General features: G+C 50.1%; 1 protein-coding gene across 3 annotated transcripts in view; it reads right to left on the bottom strand.

Annotated features, from left to right (window-relative positions):
* LOC144611932 (glycine receptor subunit alpha-3-like) overlaps positions 1-24,341 on the bottom strand; it is a 161,710-nt gene that overhangs the window by 72,808 nt on the left and 64,561 nt on the right. For 2 of the 3 annotated variants that reach the window (XM_078431284.1, XM_078431275.1), the window contains exons 4-5: positions 21,419-21,642; positions 1,280-1,362 (exon numbers count right to left, since the gene is read on the bottom strand). In XM_078431284.1, coding sequence (XP_078287410.1) covers positions 1,280-1,362; positions 21,419-21,642 — 307 coding nt within the window. Of the gene's footprint in view, positions 1-1,279; positions 1,363-21,418; positions 21,643-22,781; positions 22,866-24,341 lie in introns of those variants that run through there. The other variant, XM_078431293.1, reaches the window with a different exon arrangement.

Genomic DNA, 24,341 nt, shown 5'->3' on the forward strand with positions numbered 1-24,341 from the left:
GAAAACTGCACACAGTACTCCAGGTGCGGCCTCACCAGGGCCCTGAACAACTGCAGAAGGACCTCTTTGCTCCTATACTCAACTCCTCTTGTTATGAAGGCCAACATTCCATTGGCTTTCTTCACTGCCTGCTGTACCTGCATGCTTCCTTTCAGTGACTGATGCACTAGGACACACAGATCTCGTTGTACGTCCCCTTTTCCTAACTTGACACCATTCAGATAATAATCTGCCTTCCTATTCTTACTACCAAAGTGGATAACCTCACACTTACCCACTTATAGACAATAGACAATAGACAATAGGTGCAGGAGGAGGCCATTCGGCCCTTTGAGCCAGCACGGCCATTCAATGTGATCATGGCTGATCATTCCCAATCAGTACCCCGTTCCTGCCTTCTCCCCATACCCCCCTGACTCCGCTATCATTAAGAGCTCTATCTAGCTCTCTCTTGAAAGCATCCTGAGAATTGACCTCCACTGCCTTCCCCTGAGTGAATCCTCTGAGTGAAAACGTTTTTCCTAATCTCCGTTCTAAATGGCCTACCCCTTATTCTTAAACTGTGGCCCCTGATTATGCCATAAGGTCCTAAGGCATAAGTGGTAGAATTAGACCATTCGGCCCATCAGGTCTATTCCGCCATTCAATCATGGCTGATCTATCACACCGTCCTAACCCCATTCTCCTGCCTTCTCCCCGTAAACCTTGACACCCGTACTGTGTCGCTCCAGTTCTCAATGTTTCAGCCATGTCTAAATCTTTTGAGCCATTTAGTTTAGTTTAGCGATACAGTGCGGAAACAGGCCCTTCGGCCCACCGAGTCCGTGTCGACCAGATGATCCCCACACATTAACATTATCCTACACACCAGCAACAATGCACAATTTTCACGGAAGCCAATTAACCTACAAAACCTGCATGTCTTTGGAGTGTGGGAAGAAACCGAGGGCCCAGGAAAACCCACGCTGCCACAAGGAGAACGTGCAAACTCCACACAGACAGCGCCTGTAGTCGGGATCGAACCGGGGTCCCTAGCGCCGTGAGGTAACATCGCCACCGCCGCGCCTGTGCTCAACCTTTCAGCCGTGTCTCAGTCTCTTCAGCCATTTTGACATGCCACGCATTGAAAAGCTTCAAATACGTCTCTTGACTCTATTACATTCGAGTTGGCAAATGGAGTGAACAAAAAGGTTTGCTGCATGGACATTCCATTGTGAACATGCCCGGTCAAGTATTAAGAACACTCAAGTAACTGCTGAGAATGGAAGAGGGTACTTACAGCTCTCCAGTTGCATTATGCAGGTTTGGACATCCATCGGGAAGTTTTTCAGATCCATGGGACAGGAAAGAATTAAGGTCAATCTGAAAGATTAGATCAGGAAAGATCGGACAGCATTATTACGCTTGTTCAGCGATTTCACACGGCAAGAACCAACTTTGGCCAACCACCCAGTTTGATGGGAGAAAGCAAAACCTAAGAAATGTACGTGTAGGAAGGAACTTCAGATTCTGGTTTTCCAGGTGAGACAGTCTTTCCAGGTGAGACAGAGGTTCACCTGCACCTCCTCCAACCTCATCTATTGCATCCGCTGCTCCGGATGTCAACTTATTTACATCGGTGAAACCAAACGCAGGCTCGGCGATCGCTTCGCTCAACACCTGCGCTCGGTCCGCGTTAACCAACCTGATCTCCCGGTGGCTGAGCACTTCAACTCCCCCTCCCATTCCCAGTCCGACCTTTCTGTCATGGGCCTCCTCCAGTGCCATAGTGAGGCCCACCGGAAATTGGAGGAACAGCACCTCATATTTCGCCTGGGCAGCTTGCAGCCCAGTGGTATGAACATCGACTTCTCCAACTTTAGATAGTTCCTCTGTCCCTCTCTTCCCCTCCCCCTTCCCCTCCCCCTTCCCAGATCTCCCTCTATCTTCCTGTCTCCACCTATATCCTTCCTTTGTCCCGCCCCCCTGACATCAGTCTGAAGAAGGGTCTCGACCCGAAACGTCGCCCATTCCTTCTCTCCTGAGATGCTGCCTGACCCGCTGAGAATACCTCAGATTCTGGTTTAAGATTCAAGATTCAAGATTCAAGATAGCTTTATTTGTCATCCAAATTGGACGAAATTCAGTCACCCACAATCCAACAATAAAAGCATTAAAATAGGCAAATTACCCAACCCCAAAAACACACAAAAAAAGAAACATCCATCAAAGAAACATCCATCACAGTGAGTCTCCTCCAGTCCTCTCCTCACTGTGATGGACGGCCACAATGTCTTTTCCCTTCCCCTGCCATCTTCTCCCGCGGTCAGGTTGTTGTGGTTGCAGGCCGCGCCGGACGGTCCGCAGTGGGCCGACCCAAGCCCCGCGATCCGGGGCGGGCGAACACGCTGTCGCTGCCGCTGTTGCTGCACGTCGGGGCGGTCGTGGCTCACGACATTGAAGCCCCCAGCCTATTTTAGGCCACGCCAGACGGTGAAATGTCCGTGACCCAAGCCCCGCGATCCGGGGCGGGCGAACACGCTGCCGCTGCCGCTGCCGGAGCTCCCGATGTCGGCATCCACACGGCCCGAGCCTAAGGCGAGTCGCAGCCGCTCCCGCAGCCTCCGAAGACGGTCGGCTCCGCTGATGGTGAGTCCGGTCCGCGGGCTCTGCGAACCAGAGCCCTGGAGGCCGCCAGCTCCAGGAGTTGGGCCGATGGTAGGCCGCAGCAGGAACGGAGACAACACCCAGAAAACAAAGGTCGGGTCTCCGTTCGGAAGGGACACATATTTACAATTTTACAGTTCCCCCCCTCCCCCACACACCCACACATAGTACACAAACACAAAAACACCACATCACATCGACAATTAAGACACAAAAAACAACAAAACACAAAGACAAATGGACCGCAGGTAAGCCGCAGCTGCTAGGGCAGCGCCGCCATTTTGTAGGTGGACACAAAATGCCGGAGTAACTCAGTGGGACGGGCAGCATCTCTGGGGAGAAGGAATGGGTGACGTGTGCCCTGTTCGGGAGAGATTCCTCCTTGGTCCCACGCAGGAGGATCAATGGCTATTTGTTCTAACCTTTGCATTATATGCTTTTCCACGGAATTTAAGTGAATTTAGAGGGCAACTGTCTTTTCCTGTAGGAATCTTGTTTAGTTTAGTTTCGAGATATTTACCGTCAGGACATTTGACGGGTAGATTGGAGGCGACAGTTTGACGGGCAGGTAAGCGTGGGAATTTTGCGATGTTTCCGAAGACGGTGTAATCTCTTAGCCAGGTGCTAGTTTCACAAAAAAGGTAACTTGTACCGACCTGACTCGGCATTGTCCTGGTCATTGTCGTGGTCATTGTCGTGGTCATTGCCGTGGTCATTGTCGTGTTCGTTGTCGTGGTCATTGTCGTGGTCATTGTCGCGGTCATTGTCGTGGTCATTGTCATGGTCATTGTCGTGGTCATTGTGGTCATTGTCGGCATTGTCGTGGTCATTGTCGTGGTCATTGTCGTGGTCATTGTCGTGGTCGTTGTCGTGGTCGTTGTCGTGGTCATTGTCGTGGTCGTTGTCGTGGTCATTGTCGTGGTCATTGTCGCGGTCATTGTGGTAATTGTGGTCATTGTTGTAGTCATTGTCGTGGTCATTGTCGTGGTCATTGTGGTCATTGTCGGCATTGTCGTGGTCATTGTCGTGGTCATTGTCATGGTCATTGTCGCGGTCAATGTCGTGATCATTGTCGTGGTCATTGTCGCGGTCAATGTCGTGATCATTGTCGTGGTTGTTGTCGTGGTTGTTGTCGTGGTCATTGTCGTGGTCATTGTCGTGGTCATTGTCGTGGTCATTGTCGTGGTCATTATCGTGGTCATTGTCGTGGTCATTGTCGTGGTCATTGTCATGGTCGTTGTCGTGTTCGTTGTCGTGGTCATTGTCATGGTCATTGTCGCGGTCAATGTCGTGATCATTGTCATGGTCATTGTCGTGGTTGTTGTCGTGGTCATTGTCGTGGTCATTGTCGTGGTCATTGTCGTGGTCATTATCATGGTCACTGTCGAGGTCATTGTCGTGGTCATTGTCATGGTCATTGTCGTGGTCACTGTCGCGGTCATTGTCGTGGTCATTGTTGTGGTCATTGTGGTCATTGTCATGGTCATTGTCGTGGTCATTGTGGTGATCATTATCGTGGTCATTGTGGTGGTCACTGTCGTGGTCATTGTCGTGGTCATTGTCGTGGTCATTGTCGTGGTCATTGTCGTGGTCATTGTCATGGTCATTGTCGTGGTCATTGTCGTGGTCATTGTCATAGGGTGAATGAAAATTTTGGCGATCCGCTACGACTCTGACAGTTGCCGACAGTCGCCTTATAAATCGCGTAACTGGGACAGACCCTTAAGGCAGCTTCTCTACCACTGTGCCACCGTGCCACCCCACAGGGTCTGTCTGATACCCATGAAAGATGGACTTGGGACGAGAGGAAATGAAGTAGTTTAATGACCAACTCTCCATTACTAATGGGTGAATAATTACCAAGCATTCAGTACAGACTGAATCACGCAGGATAACTTAAATAATTGATCTGGAGTTCCTTACAAAGCCACGTGTCTAGCGTGAGTTAATTCAGTTAGTTAATTAGGTGCAAGTGCATCAACAGGTGACATTTAAAACAAAGCTTGGAATGAAATGTTAGCATTGAGTTTGCTTTTTTTACTATCGATTTGACTTGCACTCCCAAGTCCCTTTGCACCTCCGATTCCTGGAGTGTGGGAGGAAAGTGGAGCACCTGTAGAAAACGCACTCGGTCAACGTACAAAATCCGCACAGACAGCACCCGCAGTTGGGATCAAACCCGGGTCTTTGGTGCTGTAAGCTCTAGCACTGCATATTATGATCACCACTGTATATTAATTAGTTGGACGAGGGGATTGAAGGCTTTGCGGCCAAGTTTGCGGATGATACGAAAGTCGGTGAAGGGCAGGTAGTGTAGAGAAAGCAGGGACTCTGCAGAAGGACTAGGACGGGTTGGGAGAGTGGGCAGAGAAGTGGCAGATGGAATGTAGTGTAGCAAAGTGTGGAGTCGAGCATTTTGGTAGTAGGAATAAAGGTGCCGACTATTTTCTAAATGGGGAGAGAATCCAGAAATTGGAGGTGCAAAGGGACTTGGGAGTGCAAGTTAAATCGATAGTAAAAAAAGCAAACTCAATGCGAATATTTAATTCCAAGAGGGCTTGTATACAAAAACAGGGATGTGATGCTGAGGCTCTATAAGGCCCTGGTACAGTCGCATTTGGAATATTGTGAGCAATTTTGGGCCCCGTATCTGAGGAAGGACGTGCTGGCCCTGGAGAGGGTCCAGAGAAGGTTTTACAAGAATGACCCCAGGAATGGCGGAGCGGACTTGATGGGCCGAATGGCCTAATTCAGCTCCTATCACTTATGTCCTTTTGACCGTATAAATCTGGCCTCACCAACTGAGTCCTATAGATTCCCATGATTCCTGTTCCTATGTCGTCCTCTCTCCCCCTTATCTTGAACAATGGTTGGGATTCTTGGAGCTCTCCGAGTTCAGCCTGTTGTTATGGAAATGTCCCCATCTGTAGGATGTGGAGAGGGTTGCCATGGTGACAGATGACATCTGAGGGCATGTATTCATTGCGTCAGAGTCGGCAAGTGTTAACCTGCACTTCCAGGGCGGCACGGTGGCGCAGCGGTAGAGTTGCTGCCTTACAGCGAATGTTTGGGCGCCGTCTGTACGGAGTTTGTACGTTCTCCCCGTGACCCGCGTGGGTTTTCTCCGAGATCTTCGGCTTCCTCCCGCACTTCAAAGACGTGCAGGTTTGTAGGTTAATTGGCTGGGCATAGGTAACAAAGAATGTAAAAATGGTCCCTAGTGGGTGTAGGATAGTGTTAGTGTGCGGGGATTGCTGGGCGGCGCGGACCTGGTGGGCCGAAGGGCCTGTTTCCATGCTGTATCTCTAAATCTAAAAATCAACAGGAAGTGTGGCAGATTAGTTTGGTTTCAAGTTCGGGACAGAGCGCAGAAGCAGGCTCTTCGGCCCACCGGGTCATCGCCGGCCTGCGACCCCCCCCCGTAGACTAGCACTATCCTACACACCAGGGGACAATTTACGATTGTTATCAAAGCCGATTAACCTACAAACCCGCACGTCGTTGGAATGTGGGAGGGAACCGGAGTGCCCGGAGATAGGAACACGCGGTCACGGGGAGAACGTACAAACTCCGCGAAGAACAGCATCTGTAGTCAGGATTGAACCCGGTTCTCAGGCGCTGTAAGGCAGCAACTCTGTCGCTGCGTCAGCAGGCCGCCCTGGTGCACAGATAAGGGGCTTCTAGCTTATTGATAGGGGAGGTTAGGGGGACATCTATGCCTTGTACCTGGTTGGCATAGCCTGGCTGTTGGCTTCTGGGCATATTGGCAGCAGTATTTGAATAGGCTGATCCATCTGACTCTAGTAGTAGAAAAATAAATTATGGTTACTCTGTGGAATTCATTGCCACAGACGGCTGTGGAGGTCAAGACACTGGGCATCTTTAAGGCATAGATTGCCAAATTCTTGATTAATTAGGGGCCTGTCCCACTGAGGCGTTTTTTCAGGCGACTGCCGGCGACTGTCACGGTCGTAGCAGGTCGCCGAAAAACCAGCGACTGGACCCCCCCCACGACAATGTCTACGACAAGCTACAACAACCTACCACCTGGTCGACGTCAAGCCACGGCAAGCTACCGACAGCCGGCGACCCAATCGTCGCGAGTAGGACGTCCACCTAAGACCGCACGTACAACAACCTACGACCACACAGGCGACAACCGAAGTCAACCTACGTCCACCCGCGACAAGCTACGACAAGCTACGACCCTGTCGGCGACAACTGAAGACAATCCACGTCATTTTGGCCTCCGGTTTTGACGCCGGTGCCTGTCGCCGGTTGACGTAGGTAGTCGCCAATGGAATTCACCGAAGTCAGCACCGGCGACAATCTACGTCACCTGGCGACAACCTACGACAGCGCCCCCGTCAGGAGACGTCAAGCTACGATCATTGGCGTCAAACCCACTATCGCCGAAAATTTGTAAACATTTCAAAATCCAGCGGCGACCAGAAAAACACTACGACTCTTTGGAGACGACTCACGGCCGTACAGGTGACACCCCGGCAACCGTGTGGTGACAGCCTAGTCACCTTAAAATGGCGGCACTGCCCTAGCAGCTGCGGCTCACCTGCGGTCCATTTGTCTTTGTGTTTTTGTTGTTTTTTTTGGTCTTAATTGTAGTTGTGATGTGGTGTTTTTGTGTTTGTGTACTATGTGTGTATGTGGGGGGGGAAGGGGAGACTGTAACATTGTAAATATGTGTCCCTTCCGAACGGAGACCCGACCTTTGTTTTCTGGGTGTTGTCTCCGTTCCTGCTGCAGCCTACCATCGGCCCAACTCCTGGAGCTGGCGGCCTCCAGGGCTCTGGTTCGCAGAGCCCGCGGATCGGACTTACCACCACCGGAGCCGGCCGTCTTCGGAGGCTGCGGGAGCGGCTGCGACTCGCCTTAGGCTCGGGCCGCGTGGATGCCGACATCGGGAGCTCCGGCAGCGGCAGCGGGTTCGCCCGCCCCGAATCGCGGGGCTTGGGTCGCGGACATTTCACCGTCCGGCGCGGCCTAAGATAGGCCGCGGGATATTTCTCTGCTGGGCGGGGGCTTCAATGTCGGGAGCCACGACCGCCCCGACGTGCAGCAACAGCGGCAGCAGCAGCGTGTTCGCCCGCCCCAGATCGGACTTATCATCGGCGGAGCCGGCAGTCTTCGGAGGCTGCGGGAGCGGCTGCGACACGACGCGCCTTGGGCTTGGCCCGCTGTGGACCGTCCGGTGCGGCCTGCAACCACAACAATCTGACTGCGGGCGAGGACAGCGGGAGAAGGGAAAGACATTGTGGCCTTCCATCACAGTGAGGAGAGAGAGGACTGGAGGAGGAGACTCACTGTGATGGATGTTTCTTTGATGGATGTTTCTTTTTTTTTGTGTGTTTTTGGGGTTGGGTAATTTGAATGCCTATTTAATGCTTTTATTGTTGGACTGTGTTTTTGGTTTTTTTTTGGGGTTGTGTGATTTGAATGCCTGTTTAGCGCTCTTATTGTTGGACTGTGTTTTTGGGGGTTTTGGGGTTGTGTGATTTGAATGCCTATTTAATGCTTTTATTGTTGGACTGTGTTTTTGGGGGTTTTTGGGGTTGGGTAATTTGGGTGCCTGTTTAGTGCTTTTATTGTTGGACTGTGTTTTTGGGGGTTTTTTGGGGGTGTAATTTTGATGCTTATTTAATGCTTTTGTTGTTGGACTGTGGGTGATTGAATTAACATTTTGTCCAAGATGGCCGCGCCGTTGTGTTTGGCTGCCTGCCACTGTACGTTTCTTTTTTTTCCCTAGTCAGATGTGCAGCACTTTGGTCAACGTGGGTTGTTTTTAAATGTGCTATACAAATAAATTGACTTGACTTGACTTGACCTGTAGTTGCCTAAACAACCGCCTACGTGGGACAGGAGCTTTTTAGGGTGTCAAATGTTAAGGGTAGAAGGCAGGAACATGGGTTTGCGAGGGGAAAATAGATCAGCCATGATGGAATAGTGGAGTAGACTTGATGGGCTGAATGGCCTAATTCTGCACCAATGTCTTGGGGTCTTATACGTCAAAAGCTCGCCTGATTATATCAAACATAATTATGTATTGTGTCAATTTTAGGTATTATGCAGCTTTAAAAAAACAGCTACAATATCATTTACTCCTTTGTGGCCAAACAGTTGTTGATTTCTTAGTAAATTAAATATAGTATGAGCTTTTAAACGTTATCTGATGGTGCTCATGCTTAAACAAACACTTCACTTTCTGGAGCAGCCTGTGTGGCTTTTGAATCAGTGCTATTAATAGAAATATCCCCTGGGATATTCCCTCCAGGGTGTGTGTTTGTGTAAAGAGTAATCCCTTGTGACTTTGCTGCCCAATTTCAAGTTTATAATCCAGTTTGCAAATCTCAATGTTGCCCGTTAAAAGGAAGGTGCCAAAGAATTTTTCTTCCTGCATCAGCTTTAGAAACCCCCCTAACCCCCGCAAAATAACATTTGATTATTAAGCATGTTTGTTTTGTGTGTCTGTTCGCGAGGGTGTCAAGCGGTACGGTGAGAAGGGTGGCGTGGTGGCGCAGCGGCAGAGCTGCTGCCTCGCGGCGCCCGAGACCCGGGTTCCATCCCGACCACGGGTGCTGTCTGCGCGGAGTTTGCACGTTCGCCCCGTGACCCGCGTGGGTTCTCTCCGGGATCTACGGTTTCCACCCGCACTCCAAAGACGTGCAGGTCTGTTGGTTAATTGGCTCGGTGTAAATGTAAATTGCCCCTTTCGGTTACATTTTGGTCAAATTTTGGTTGATTGCGATCGCAAATTAGCTGAAAAGGACCATGGGTCGGCCCGTTTTTAAAGCTGTGGTGTTTCATTAAGATTTAATAACTTTCAAATTTGGCCAAACACGTCACAGGTCGGTTGCCTTATTTACGGAAACACCCATAACTGTGTGTGCGTGTACGTACGTATGTCGTATGGATTTGTTTTTGGTCATTCATTATGGGTTCTACAGCTATGTTCACATATCTGTTGTGCTGATGTCAGGAAGAATTTCATTGTCCCGATCCGGGACGTATGACATTCAAAAACTCTTACTTCTCTTGAGTTGATTCCCGAACTGAATGAAACCTAGACAACCTGGTCTCCTAATCTGAGGAAAGACATTCTTGCCATAGAGGGAGTACAGAGAAGGTTCACCAGATTGATTCCTGGGATGGCAGGACTTTCATATGAAGAAAGACTGGATAGACTCGGCTTGTACTCGCTGGAATTTAGAAGATTGAGGAGGGATCTTATAGAAACTTACAAAATTCTTAAGGGGTTGGACAGGCTAGATGCAGGAAGATTGTTCCCGATGTTGGGGAAGTCCAGAACAAGGGGTCACAGTTTAAGGACAAGGGGGAAGTCTTTTAGGACCGAGATGAGAACGTTTTTTTTCACACAGAGAGTGGTGAATCGGTGGAATTCTCTGCCACAGAAGGTAGTTGAGGCCAGTTCATTGGCTATAGTTAAGAGGGAGCTAGATGTGGCCCTTGTGGCTAAAGGGATCAGGGGGTATGGAGAGAAGGCAGGTACAGGATATTGAGTTGGATGATCAGTCATGATCGTATTGAATGGCGGTGCAGGCTCGAAGGGCCGAATGGCCTACTCCTGCACCTATTTTCTATGTTTCTATGTTTTCAAAATATCGCAATCAGTCTGTTTTTTGCCTCTGCTTTGTTCTTCTTCAAGTTCAGCCTATTCCCAAACGTCTGCCAATATGCCCATGATGTGCCAGTCAGTTACGAGCAAGGCTTGTGTAGGAGGCTCGGCAGTACAGCAGGCAGAGCTACCGCCTCTTAAGGGCCTGTCCCACTTAGGCGATTTTTCAGGCGACTGCCGGCGACTGTCATAGTCGTAGCAGGTCGCCGAAAAACCGGCGACTGGACCCCCCCCCACGACAATGTCTACGACAAACTACAACAACCTACCACCTGGTCGACGTCACGCTAGGGCAAGCTACCGACAGCCGGCGACCCAATCATCGCGAGTAGGACGTCCACCTACGACCGCACCTACGACAACCTACGACCACACAGGCAACAACCTACGACAACCGAAGTCATCCTACGTCCACCCGTGACAAGCCACGACAAGCTACGACCGTGTCGGCGACAACTGAAGACAATTCACGCCATTTTGGCCTCCGGTTTTGACGCCGGTACCTGTTGTCGGTTGACGAAGGCAGTCGCCAATGGAATTCACCGAAGTCAGCACCGGCGACAACCTACGACAGCGCCCCCGTCAGGAGACGTCAAGCTACGATCATTGGCGTCAAACCGACTATCGCCGAAAAATTGTAAACATCTCAAAATCCAGCGGCGACCAGAAAAACGCTACGACTCTTTGGGGACGACTCACAATCGTACAGGTGACACCCCGGCAACCGTGTGGTGACAGCCTAGTCACCTGTAGTCACCTAAAAAAAACCCTGAGTGGGACAGGGGCTGTACAGCGCCAGAGATCCCGGTTCGATCCTGACCTCGGGCACTGTCTGTGTGTGCGAAGTTCACCGATTATCCCATGTGACCCGCGTGGGCTTTCTCCGGGCGCTCCGGTTCCCACCCGCATTGAAAGACGCGCAGGTTCATCGGTAAATCGGCTCCAGTAAATTGCCTGCAGTGTGTCGGATAGAATGAGTGGTCAGCACGGGCCTGGTGGGTCGAAGGGCCTGTTGCGGAGGATGTCCCCTACCCTGCTCAATAGAAACATCTACAGCAGTCTCTCGCCAGGGGCTCCAGATCTGGCACAGTTCAAATAACAAATGAAGCAGGGTTTGTTCTCTGTGCCACTCTGTGGCTATGAACGTATGTACTCTGAAGTGATACATCCCTATGATAACCTCATCGATATCTCACAGATGCAGTGTTTCTGTACCAACAGGCCCAACCTAGATGTGGAGTGGGTGTGGAGAGGCTAGAAACATGGAAAGATAGACAATAGGTGCAGGAGGAGGCCGTTGGCCCTTCGAACCAGCACCGCCATTCCATATGATCATGGCTGATCATCCACAATCAGTACCCCGTTCCTGCCTTATCCCTCATATCCCTTGATTCCGTTAGCCCTCAGAGCTATGTAAATCTAACTCTCTCTTGAATACATCCAGGGAATTGGCTTCCACTGCCTTTCTCCGCACCCCTGATGCTTCCATGCTAGTGGGAGAGTCCAGGACCAGAGGGCACAGCCTCAGAATAAAGGGACTCATCTTTCAAAATGTTGAAAGACTGGAGCAACTAGGCTTGTATAGACTGGAATTTAGAAGGATGAGAGGGGATCTTATCGAAACGTATAAGATTATTAAGGGGTTAGACACGTTAGAGGCAGGAAACATGTTCCCAATGTTGGTGGAGTCCAGAGCCAGGAGCCACAGTTTAAGAATAAGGGGTAGGCCATTTAGAACGGAGTTGAGGAAAAACTTTTTCAGTCAGAGAGTTGTGAATCTGTGGAATTCTCTGCCTCAGAAGGCAGTGGAGGCCAATTCCCTGAATGCATTCAAAAGGGAGCTAGATAGAGCTCTTAAGGATAGCGGAGTCAGGGGGTATGGGGAGAGGGCAGGAACGGGGTACTGATTGAGAATGATCAGCCATGATCACATTGAATGGCGGTGCTGGCTCGAAGGGCCAAAATGGCCTCCTCCTGCACCTATTGTCGATTGTCTATTGTCTGAATGGAAAAACTGAATTCTGTAGTCAAGTCAATTCTGTAGGCGGCACGGTAGCGCAGCGGTAGAGTTGCTGCTTTACAGCGAATGCAGCGCCGGAGACTCAGGTTCGATCCTGACTACGGGCGCTGCACTGTAAGGAGTTTGTACGTTCTCCCCGTGACCTGCGTGGGTTTTCTCCGAGATCTTCGGTTTCCTCCCACACTCCAAAGACGTACAGGTATGTAGGTTAATTGGCTGGGTAAAAGTAAAAATTGTCCCTAGTGTGTGTAGGATAGTGTTAATGTGCGGGGATCGCTGGGCGGCACGGACTTGGTGGGCCGAAAAGGCCTGTTTCCGGCTGTATATATATGATATGATATGATATGAAGTCAAGTCAAGTCCACTCAAGTCAAGTTTATTTGTCACGTACACATACAAGATGTGCAGTGAAATGAAAGTGGCAATGCCTGCGGATTGTGCTAAAACTACAAAACACAATAGAATTATTTTTTTAACACACAAAATAAATTAATACATTAAATTAAATTAGTCCCTGGTGATATGGGAGTTAACAGTCCTGATGGCCTGTGGGAAGAAACTCCGTTTCCACAGCGTGACAGCGGAGGCGTTTGCCTGACCGTAGCAGCTGGAACAGTCCGTAGCTGGGGTGGTAGGGGTCCCCCATAATGTTGCTGGCTCTGGATCTGCACCTCCTGATGTATAGGTCCTGCAGGGGGGCGAGTGTAGTTCCCATGGTGCGTTCAGCCGAACGCACTACTCTCCGCAGAGCCTTCCTGTCCTGGGCAGAGCTGTTCCCAAACCAGATTGTGATGTTGCCGGACAAGATGCTCTCTACAGCCCCAGAGTAGAAGCACTGAAGGGTCCTCAGAGACACTGAATTTCTTCAGCTGTCTGAGATGGTCCCTGCCAAGTCACATTTGCAGCTTGGTTAAGCTCTCAACTTTAGTCAGATAGTTTGTGCTCCATGTCATTGGGATGTGCAGAGCAAGAAGCTAATGCTTATTCAGTCTGACCCTGTGGTGCTGGATCGCGTGGGTATCGAAACCAAGGCACTGGCCGAAAGTATTTCACAGCTCCGAACACCAACTTGTCGCGTCCCAGCCACCGTCTCAGTGCTTCACGCCGTTTCCTGCTAACTCATTGCAAGTGCGGCCCCCGCCTGCAGGCGCTGGAGGGCCGCGGCCTGCAGGGGGAGCCCACGGGGTCGGAGCCGGCCTCGATTGGTCCCCCGAAGACCAGAGACCCACCTGGAGGAGGGAGCTGGTGAGGAGGACGGGCGCGTTGGGCGAGGGGGGGCGAGGCCGGGGGGGAGAGGAGAGGAGAGGCAACCGGGGGTCTGGCCTACGAGGTCGGCCGCGGGCGGCGCTCCCCCGGGGCACGGAGGCGGACGGGCGAGGAGAGTGACGTCGGCATGCACGGCCAAGGGAAGGCGAAAGCTTGAGGCCCTGCAGCAGCCTGGGGCTCGCCTGGAATGCACCCCGCCCACAATATACATAAATGTGAGGTTATCTGTATAATAAAACTCGCGTTTGTTTGTTTGTTTGTTCCTGAACTACAGCCAAAACGGTACACGATAGCGCGACAATTTTAGGCCCACCTTACTCACCGTCGTCCCTTTGGTGCTAACGGAAGATGTTTAATTGAAATCCGTGTTATACTTTTAAAGTTATTCACATTTTAAAGTTTAAATCTATCTCCTAGGGAGGGAGGGGGAGGGGGGAGAGAGGGGTGGAGGGAGGGGGGGGAAGAGAGGGAGGGAGGGAGGTAGGGATAAGGAGGGTTTGGGATGGAGTGGAGGGGGAAAGGGGGGAGGGGAAAGGGGGGAGGGGAAAGGGGAAGGGGTGAGGGGGAGGGGAGGGAGGAGGGGATAAGGGGGGTTGAATTCTTTCTCCTTATCTGTATTGTAGCATAAACAAAAATGTTCAAAACAAATGTGCTTTCTTCTCTCCAATCGCATTTTATTTATATTTATTTATATTTATCACAGAGGAAGTATAAGGCCTCAAATGCAGAAAATCAACAGAGCGCTCCATTCCACCCCTCTCACATCTTCCAGAACCTTCCTTTTTGGTCTTACAGGCTACAGCTCATGGCCCAAATGCCTATTCTATAGGCACGGGGTACTGATCGTGGATGATCAGCCATGATCACAATGAATGGCGGTGCTGGCTCGAAGGGCCGAATGGCCTCCTCCTGCACCTATTTTCTATGTTTCTATGTTATGTTTCTAAAAACCGTAGTGGATAAAAACAGGATGACTAATGGAGAAGGGAAGTGTCATAAGGAAGAGACTTTGTACCCACTGATTAAATTCCTGTCAGAAGCCCTGGGCAAGACTGCACGTAGTTGGGAGTGGTGTCTGTATCGGACCTGACCAGAGGGCTCCTGACTCTAAAATGGGAATCACGAATGAATGGAGTTAGTCCTTTGCTCATGCTTGGCCCATATCCCTCTAAGCCTTTCCTCTCCATGTTTAGTTCAGAGATACAGCGTGGAAACAGGCCCTTCTGCTCACCGAGTCCGCACCGACCAGCGATCCCCGCGCACTAACACTACCCTGCACACACTAGGGACAATTTTACATTTACACCAATTAACCTGCAAACCTGTTCGAATTTTGGAGTGTTGGAGGAAATCGAAGATCTCGGAGAAAACCCACGCGGTCACGGGGAGAATGTACAAACTCCGTACAGACAGCACCCGTAGTCGTGATGGAACTAGGGTCATTGGCGCTGCAAGCACTGTAAGGCAGCAACTCTACCGCTGCGCCACCGTGTCACCCTTTAAACCTGACCATATGCTGTTCTAATACCTGTCTCAGATCGGAGACATTTTGGTTATTCAGGGAATCAAGAAGTATGGGTCACTGAGATAAATAGTACTGAAATCAAAGATGATCTCAGCCATGATCTCATTGAATGGTCAACAGGTAGACACAAAATGCTGGAGTAACTCAGCGGGTCAGGCAGCATCTCTGGAGAGAAGGAATGGGTGACGTTTCGGGTCGAGACTCTTCTTCAGACTGGTGTCGGGGGGTTGGGACAAAGAAAGGATATATGTGGAGACAGGATGGCAGTGGGAGAACTGGGAAGGGGGAGGGGAAAGAGAGGGACAGAGGAACTATCTGAAGTTAGAGAAGTTAATGTTCATACCGCTGGGGTGTAAGCTGCCCAAGCGAAATATGAGATGCTGTTCCTCCAATTTACGCTGGGCCTCACTCTGACAATGGAGGAGGCCCAGGACAGAAAGGTCAAACTGGGAGTTGGAGGGGGAGTTGAAGTGCTGAGCCACCGGGAGATCAGATTGGTTAAGGTGGACTGAGCGAAGATGTTGAGCGAAACGATCGCCAAGCCTGCGTTTGGTCTCGCCGATGTAGGGAAGTTGACATCTGGAACAGCGGATACAATAGATGAGGTTGGAGGAGGTGCAGGTGAACCTCTGTCTCACCTGGAAAGACTGTTTGGGTCCTTGGATGGAGTCGAGGGGGAAGGTAAAGGGATAGGTGTTGCATCTCCTACGGTTGCAGGGGAAAGTGCCCGGGATGGGGTGGTTTGGGTGGGAAGGGACGAGTGGACCAGGGAGTTACGGAGGGAACGGTCTCTGCGAAACGCAGAGAGGGGAGGAGATGGGAAGATGTGGCCAGTGGTGGGGTCCCGTTGGAGGTGGCGGAAGTGTTGGAGGATGATTAGTTGTATGCGATGGCTGATGGGGTGGAAGGTGAGGAATCATTGAATGGTCAAGCGTGGTGGGCTTGCACAGGTACATCAAAAAAAGAGATTTGATCAGGGACAACATCGGAGAGACTAAAGCAAAAGGCCAAGCGCTTGTTTAAAGAGCTAGCCTTTAAGAAAGATAGAAAATGAGTGTTAGGGAGGAACATTATATCCACAGATAGTGGGACAATTATGTTCAGAAATGATCAGAATCAGAATAGCCTTTATTGTCATCCAAAAAAACAAGTCTTTTGGACGAAATTCTGTCACCCACAGTTCAACAATAAGAGCAATAAAAATAAGCAATAACACACACACAATCACAAACCAACACAAAACAAACAAAAAGAAACATCCATCACAGTGAGTCTCCTCCAGTCACTTCCTCACCGTGATGGAAGGCCATTAAGGGCAAGATTTGGTGGAGATACCCCTAGAATTTGAAAGGTTATGGAGACTAGGAGGAGTGAGCCTAGAAAGTTATTGGATAATGTCGAAGGGGTCAGTTTGGCTCATGTAAAGATGGCAGCCCAATGGCGCACCGGTAGAGTTGCTGCCTCACAGCGCCAGAGACCCTAGTTCGATCCTGACTACGGGTGCTATCTGTACAGAGTTTGTACGTTCTCCCTATGACAGCGTGGGTTTTTGGCTGAGATCTTTGGTTTCCACCCACACTCCAAAGACGTACAGGTTTGTACGTTAATTGACTTGGTATAAATGTAAATTTTATGGGTCATAGGCTCCCTTGGTGTGTGCAGGATAGTGTAGGTGTGCGGGGATCGCTGGTCAGTGCGGACTCGGTGGGCTGAAGGGCCTGTTTCCGTGCTGTCTCTCTAAACTAATAAATCTCCAATGACTTCCACTTCTGAAATTGGGATGTAATAACTCCAATGGAACTGGGTGTCAGAAGCAGACTACAAGTGGAGTAAATCAGAAGTCTTGAGAGTTGGATGGAATAGACAGCGCCACGGTACGGCACAGGGCGGCACGGTAGCGCAGCGGTAGAGTTGCTGCTTTACAGCGAATGCAGCGCCGGAGACTCAGGTTCGATCCTGACTACGGGTGCTGCACTGTAAGGAGTTTGTACGTTCTCCCCGTGACCTGTGTGGGTTTTCTCCGAGATCTTCGGTTTCCTCCCACACTCCAAAGACGTACAGGTATGTAGGTTAATTGACTGGGTAAATGTAAAAATTGTCCCTAGTGGGTGTAGGATAGTGTTAATGTGCGGGGATCGCTGGGCGGCACGGACTTGGAGGGCCGAAAAGGCCTGTTTCCGGCTGTATATATATGATGATGATGATGATGAACTAGACTGACTCCCCTTCCATACCTGCCAAGGGGTGCAGCAAACACCCAAAGAGGACCGGGTTGGAGATGCTGGAACTAGGGTTGCCAACTCATCCCGTATATTGGGCTAAATTGATTTGTCCCGTACGGAACCGCCCTTGTCCCGTATTAGGCCCAGGGTGCGATGTAGGACCGGATGCTGTATGCCCAGACAGTGTAGGCCCAGACACTGTAGGCCCGGACACCGTAGGCCCGGACAGTGTAGGCCCGGACAGTGTGGGTCCGGACACTGTAGGATCGGACACTGTAGGCCCGGATAGTGTAGACCCGGACAGTGTAGGCCCGGACAGTGTAGGCCCGGACAGTGTAGGCCCGGACAGTGTAGGCCCGGACACTGTAGGCCCGGACACTGTAGGCCCGGACAGTGGAAGTCCGGAGGCCCGGGCACCGCCTAACGTAGGTTGCGTAGCAACACGCTTCCCGGCCCGGGCGGCCGCCATTGATGGAGTGGGAGCACGTGGCCGCTGGCTGGATGAGGCCACGTGAGGCGCGGGGCGGTGACGTCACCTTGTCCCGTATGTGGGAGTGAGATAGTTGGCAACCCTTAGCTGGAACCCACCAGAAACCTATCCTCCGCTCTGCGTTTTGTAGTTAGTTCTGTTGTAAATGTTGCTGGAAAATAGGTTTACAGCATTGTTAGCCTAAAGTTTGGTAGCATTAGAACTACTGACTCTAGTTAGAGGGGTGGGGGGTGGGGAGAGGGGAAACAAGAACTAAGGTCCATTGTTGTAAACTAATGTACAATGCAAATCCACAAGAAGAGTTAACCAGGAAGAAACAAAATTGAAATGTCAGGCATTCTGAACAATGAGTGCAGAAGGCCCAATGTGTCTATTTGATTTTGCTCAAGATAAATTTACTTTTAATAAGATTCTTTTGAATCCCAACAATAATATTGCAGAAATTGAGGAAATATTGCCTTCCATTTACAGGTTCTTCTTTGCATAGCAAAGCTTTTGTTTAATTTAGAGTTTGGAAATTTAGAGTTTGGAAACAGGCCCGTCGGCCCACCGAATCCATGCTGACTGCCAATCACCCATTCACACCAATCCCATTCGCCCTATGTTATCCCACTTTCTCATCCACTCCCTGCACAGGCAGAGCAATTTACAAAGGGCCAAGTAATCTATAAACCATTCCCTTTTTCCTGCTTTTACACCTCACACTTCCTTATCTAGGTATCTTCCTCTCCCCTGACATCAGTCCGAAGTCTCTTGCTATTGAGTGCAGCGTAGGTTTACTAGGTTAATTCCCGGAATGGCGGGACTGTCGTATGTTGAAGGACTGGAGCGACTAGGCTTGTATACACTGGAATTTAGAAGGATGAGAGGGGATCTTATCGAAACGTATAAGATTATTAAGGGGTTGGACATGTTAGAGGCAGGAAACATGTTCCCAATGTTGGGGGAGTCCAGAACCAGGGGCCACAGTTTAAGAATAAGGGGCAGGCTATTTAGAACGGAGATGAGGAAAAACCTTTTCAGTCAGAGAGTTGTGAATCTGTAGAATTCTCTGCCTCAAAAGGCAGTGGAGGCCAATTCTCTGAATGCATTCAAGAGAGAGTTAGATAGAGCTCTTAAGGATAGCGGAGTCAGGGGGTATGGGGAGAAGGCAGGAACGGGGTACTGATTGAGAATGATCAGCCATGATCGCATTGAATGGCGGTGCTGGCTCAAAGGGCCGAATGGCCTACTCCTGCACCTATTGCCTATTGTCTATCAACCAGAGACGTCAACCCATTCCTTCTCTCCAGAGATGCTGCCTGGCCCGCTGAGTTACTCCAGCATTTTGTGACCATCTTCGGTTTAAACCAGCATCTGCAGTTCTTTCGTGCACAGTCCACAAACCCACTTGTCTTTGGGGCGTGGGTGGAAATCAGGGCACCCAGAGGAAACCCACGCTGTCACAGGGAGAATGTTCAAACTCTGCACACACACTGTGCCCAAGGTCAGCATCAAACCAGGGTTTCTGGCGCTGTCAGGCAGCAACTCTACCTGCTGCACCACTAACTGTGAAGAGGATGTTAGGAGGTTGCAGGGTGACCTGGACAGGTGGAGTGAGTGGGCAGATGCGTGGCAGATGCAGTATAATGTAGACAAATGTGAGGTTATCCACTTTGGCGGCAAAAATAAGGACGCAGATTATTATCTCAATGGTGTCAGGTTTGGTAAAAGGGAAGTGCATCGAGACCTGGGTGTTCTTGTACACCAGTCACTGAAAGTAAGCGTGCAGGTACAGCAGGCAGTGAAGAAAGCTAATGGCATGTTGGCCTTCATAACGAGAGGATTTCAGTACAGGAGCAAAGAGGTCCTTATGCAGTTGTATAAGGCCCTGGTGAGACCACATCTGGAGTATTGTGTGCAGTTTTGGTCTCCTAATTTGACATCCCTGCTATTGAGGCAGTGCAGCGTAGGTTCACCGGGTTAATCCCTGGGATGGCGGGACTGCCATATGAGGAAGGATTGGAAAGACTGGGCTTGTATTCACTGGAGTTTAGAAGGATGAGAGGGGATCTTATAGAAACATATAAAATTATAAAAGGACTGGACAAGCTCGATGCAGGAAAAATGTTCCCAATGTTGGTGAAGTCCAGAACCAGGGGCCACACAGTCCAAGAATAAAGGGGAGGCCATTTAAAACTGAGTGGAGAAAAAACTTTTTCACCCAGAGAGTTGTGAATTTGTGGAATTCTCTGCCACAGAGGACAGTGGAAGCCAAATCACTGGATGAATTTAAAAGAGAGTTAGATAGAGCTGTGGGGGCTAGCGGAATCAAGGGATATGGGGAGAAGGCAGGCACGGGTTACTGATTGTGGATGATCAGCCATGATCACAATGAATGGAGGTGCTGGCTTGGGGCCAAATGGCCTCCTCCTGCATTTATTTTCTATTTTAGCTGGTCTAAAAGGGCCAATAACTCTAGGATTCTGAAGAAGGGTCTCAACCCGAAACGTCACCCATTCCCTCTCTCCTAGATGCTGCCTGACCTGCTGAGTTACTCCAGCATTTTGTAATAGCTAGGATTGGCCCTTGTGGACTTCAATCAGCGGCCCTGAGAAATACAGTGGAGATGGCAGATGTAAGAACATCATATTGCTGGTATCCTATGCACTTGGGCCATTCAGTGATCAGATGTGCCTACCTCCTACCCAAACAGTCTTTCCAGGTGAGACAGAGGTTCACCTGCACCTCCTCCAACCTCATCTATTGAATCCGCAGCTCTAGATGTCAACTTCTTTACATCGGCGAAACCAAACGCAGGCTCGGCAATCGTTTCGCTCAGTCCGCCTTAACCAACCTGATCTCCCGGTGGCTGAGCACTTCAACTCCCCCTCCCACTCCCAGTCTGACCTTTCTGTCATGGGCCTCCTCCATTGCCGTAGTGAGGCCCACTGGAAATTGGAGGAACAGCACCTCATATTTCGCCTGGGCAGCTTGCAGCCCAGCGGTATGAACATTGACTTCTCCAATTGGCTTGGTACACATGTAAATTGTCCCTAATGTGCGTTAATGTGTGGGGATCGCTGATCGATGCGGGTTCAGTGGGCCGAAGGGCCAGTTTCTGCGCTGTATCTCTAAACTAAACTGAACTAAACTTTAGGTTTGTCTTCTGCAACTTTAGATAGCTCCTCTGTCCCTCTCTTCCCCTCCCCCTTCCCAGTTCTCCCTTTATCTTCCTGTCTCCACCTATATCCTTCCTTTGTCCTGCCCCCCCTGACATCAGTCTGAAGAAGGGTCTCGACCCGAAACGTCACCCATTCCTTCTCTCCTGAGATGCTGCCTGACCTGTTGAGTTACTCCAGCATTTTGTGATATAAATACCTTCGATTTGTACCAGCATCTGCAGTTATTTTCTTATATTTTCTTATACTATATGTCTCCTTCCTTTGTCCCGCCCCCCTGACATCAGTCTGAAGAAGGGTCTCGACCTGAAACGTCGCCCGTTCCTTCTCTCCCGAGAGGCTGCCTGACCTGCTGAATTACTCCAGCATTTTGTGACATAAATACCTTCGATTTACTAACAGCATCTGCAGTTATTTTCTTACACCGATGTGCCTACCTTATCGAATAGAGGACGATCCCGTTCTTGAAGATTCGCAGCAACTTGTTGTCCGTCGTCACCTCATGGAAGTTGGCCCCTTTCTCGTTTGCAAAGAACAAATCCGGCTTCCAGATGGAGTCCAGCATGGACGGGTCCAGGTCGAGCGAGTCGTCCGGATACTCGCTGTACGCCAGGCGCGGGTCGTTCCACTGCTGCCGCAGGAAGATGTTCAGCCGGTAATCCTGCGGGGGGACAACGCAAAGGCGGTGAGAGTCTCGGAGGACCTTTGAACCTCAGGGACAAACCCTCAAGAGCCTGTGACACGTCGATCTGGGAAACCCGCCTTGGAGGCCAGGCTGACAGTGTTGGCGGATTTAGTCAAGCGGCACGGTGGCGCAGCGGTAGAGTTGCTGCCTTACAGGGAACGCCGCGCCGGAGACCCGGGGTTCCATCCTGACTACGGGCGCCGTCTGTACGGAGTTTGTACGTTCTCCCCGTGACCTGCGTGGGTTTTCTCCGAGATCTTCGGTTTCCTCCCACACTCCAAAGACGTGCAGGTATGTAGGTTAATTGACTGGGCAAATGTAAAAATTGTCCTAGTGTGTGTAGGATGGTGTTAGTGTGCGGGGATTGCTGGGCGACGCGGACCCGGTGGGCCGAAGGGCCTGTTTCCGCGCTGTATCTCTAAATCTAAAATCTAAAAAAAAATTAAAAAATAACATGCAAATGGCATCGCCATTTTCTATGGAGTGGTCTGCTGGAGCAGCAGCATCTCAGCGGCGGAGGGGAAGAGACTCGACAAGCTGGTCAGGAAGGCTAGCTCTGTCCTGGTTCCCCCGTCGACTCAGTGCAGGGGGTGGGAGAGAGGAGGATGATGGCAAAGCTAACATCGCTGCTGGACAACGACTCCCACCCCATGCAGGATACTGTCACTGCACTGAGTAGCTCCTTCAGTGACAGACTCCTTCACCCCAAGTGCGTGAAGGAGAGATATAGGAGGTCCTTCCTTCCCGCTGCTGTGAGACTGCACAACCAGCACTGCTCCAGCAGACCAGTCAACAGTAACAGTAAAGGAATAACACAGTAAATGATGACAGTTTATCCTTGTCTTTACTTTTATTTATAATGAATGATCTCTTGCTGTCCACTTTGCTGCTGTAACACTGTAAATTTCCCCGGTGTGGGACAAATAAAGGAATATATTATTATTATTATTAAAATAATAGGAGAAGAATTAGGCCATTCGGCCCACCAAGTCTACTCCCCTGTTCAATCATGGCTGATCTATCTCGACGGGCAGCATTGGTGAGGGGTTGGACAGGTGACGTTTCAGGTCAGGGCCCCTTCATCTGTCCGAAACATTGTCTGTCTGTTCACTCACCAGGCAATGAACTGCTTGTCCTGTTGAGTTCCTCCAGCCACTTTGTGTTTCGCTCAGTTCCTGCATCTGCGGGCCACTGTTTCTCAAATCTATTCAAGATACCTTCAGGAGTCAATCTGCTTCAGCATTCTTAAGTGTGTATTCGACAATAGACAATAGACAATAGGTGCAGGAGGAGGCCATTCGCCCTTCGAGCCAGCACCGCCATTCAATGTGGTCATGGCTGATCGTTCTCAATCAGTACCCCCGTTCCTGTCTTCTCCCCATACCCCCTGACTCCGCTATCCTTAAGAGCTCTATCTAGCTCTCTCTTGAATGCATTCAGAGAATTGGCCTCCACTGCCTTCTGAGGCAGAGAATTCCACAGATTCACAACTCTCTGACTGAAAAATCTCAGTTCTAAATGGCCTACCCCTTATTCTTAAATTGTGGCCCCTTGTTCTGGACTCCCCCAACATTGGGAACATGTTTCCTGCCTCTAACGTGTCCAACCCCTTAATAATCTTATACGTTTCAATAAGATCCCCTCTCATCCTTCTGAATTCCAGTGTATACAAGCCTAGTCGCTCCAGTCTTTCAACATACGACAGTCATGGAACACCTTCTGTACTACCACGTTGTGAAAGGATACTGATATTTGTGGTTTGAATGCTGACCACTTAAATTTCTCCAGATACAAACTAAGCAAGAATATGGGGAAGCAAGACTTCATGGGAATACCTGCACCCTCTGAGCAGTATCATTCCCCCATCCATTTCTCTCTACCCTATTCTCTCTCGTGTGTTCTGCGACTTCACACTGGCTCCACTATAAATCCATCCACACAGTAACCACATGAACTATGGGCGCAGCGGTAGAGTTGCTGCCTTACAGCGCCAGAGGCCTGGGTTCGATCCTGACTACAGGTGCTGCCTGTATGGAGTTTGTATGTTCTTCCTGTGACCATGCAGGTTTTCTCTCGGTGCTCCGGTTTCCTCCCACACTCCAAAGACGTGCAGGTTTGTAGGTGCAATAGGCTCTGGTAAAAATTGTAAACTGTCTCTCGTGTGGCAGTGTGAACTGCGAAGAGGATGTTAGGAGGTTGCAGGGTGACCTGGACAGGTTGAGTGAGTGGGCAGATGCGTGGCAGATGCAGTATAATATAGATAAATGTGAGGTTATCCACTTTGACGGCAAAAACAAGGAGGCAGATAATTATCTCAATGGTGTCAGGTTAGGTAAGGGGGAAGTGCAGCGAGACCTGGGTGTCCTTGTACACCAGTCACTGAAAGTTGGCGTGCAGGTACAGCAGGCAGTGAAGAAAGCTAATGGCATGTTGGCCTTCATAACGAGAGGATTTCAGTATAGGAGTAAAGAGGTTCTTCTGCAGTTGTATAGGGCCCTGGTAAGACCACATCTGGAGTATTGTGTAGAGTTTTGGTCCCCTAATTTGAGGAAGGACATCTTTGTAATTGAGGCAGTGCAGCTTAGGTTCACGAGATTGATCCCTGGGATGGCGGGACTGTCATATGAAGAAAGATTGAAAAGACTAGGCTTGTATTCACTGGACTTTAGAAGGAG

This window comes from Rhinoraja longicauda, chromosome 3 (genome assembly GCF_053455715.1).
Source record: "Rhinoraja longicauda isolate Sanriku21f chromosome 3, sRhiLon1.1, whole genome shotgun sequence".
NCBI lineage: Eukaryota > Metazoa > Chordata > Chondrichthyes > Rajiformes > Arhynchobatidae > Rhinoraja > Rhinoraja longicauda.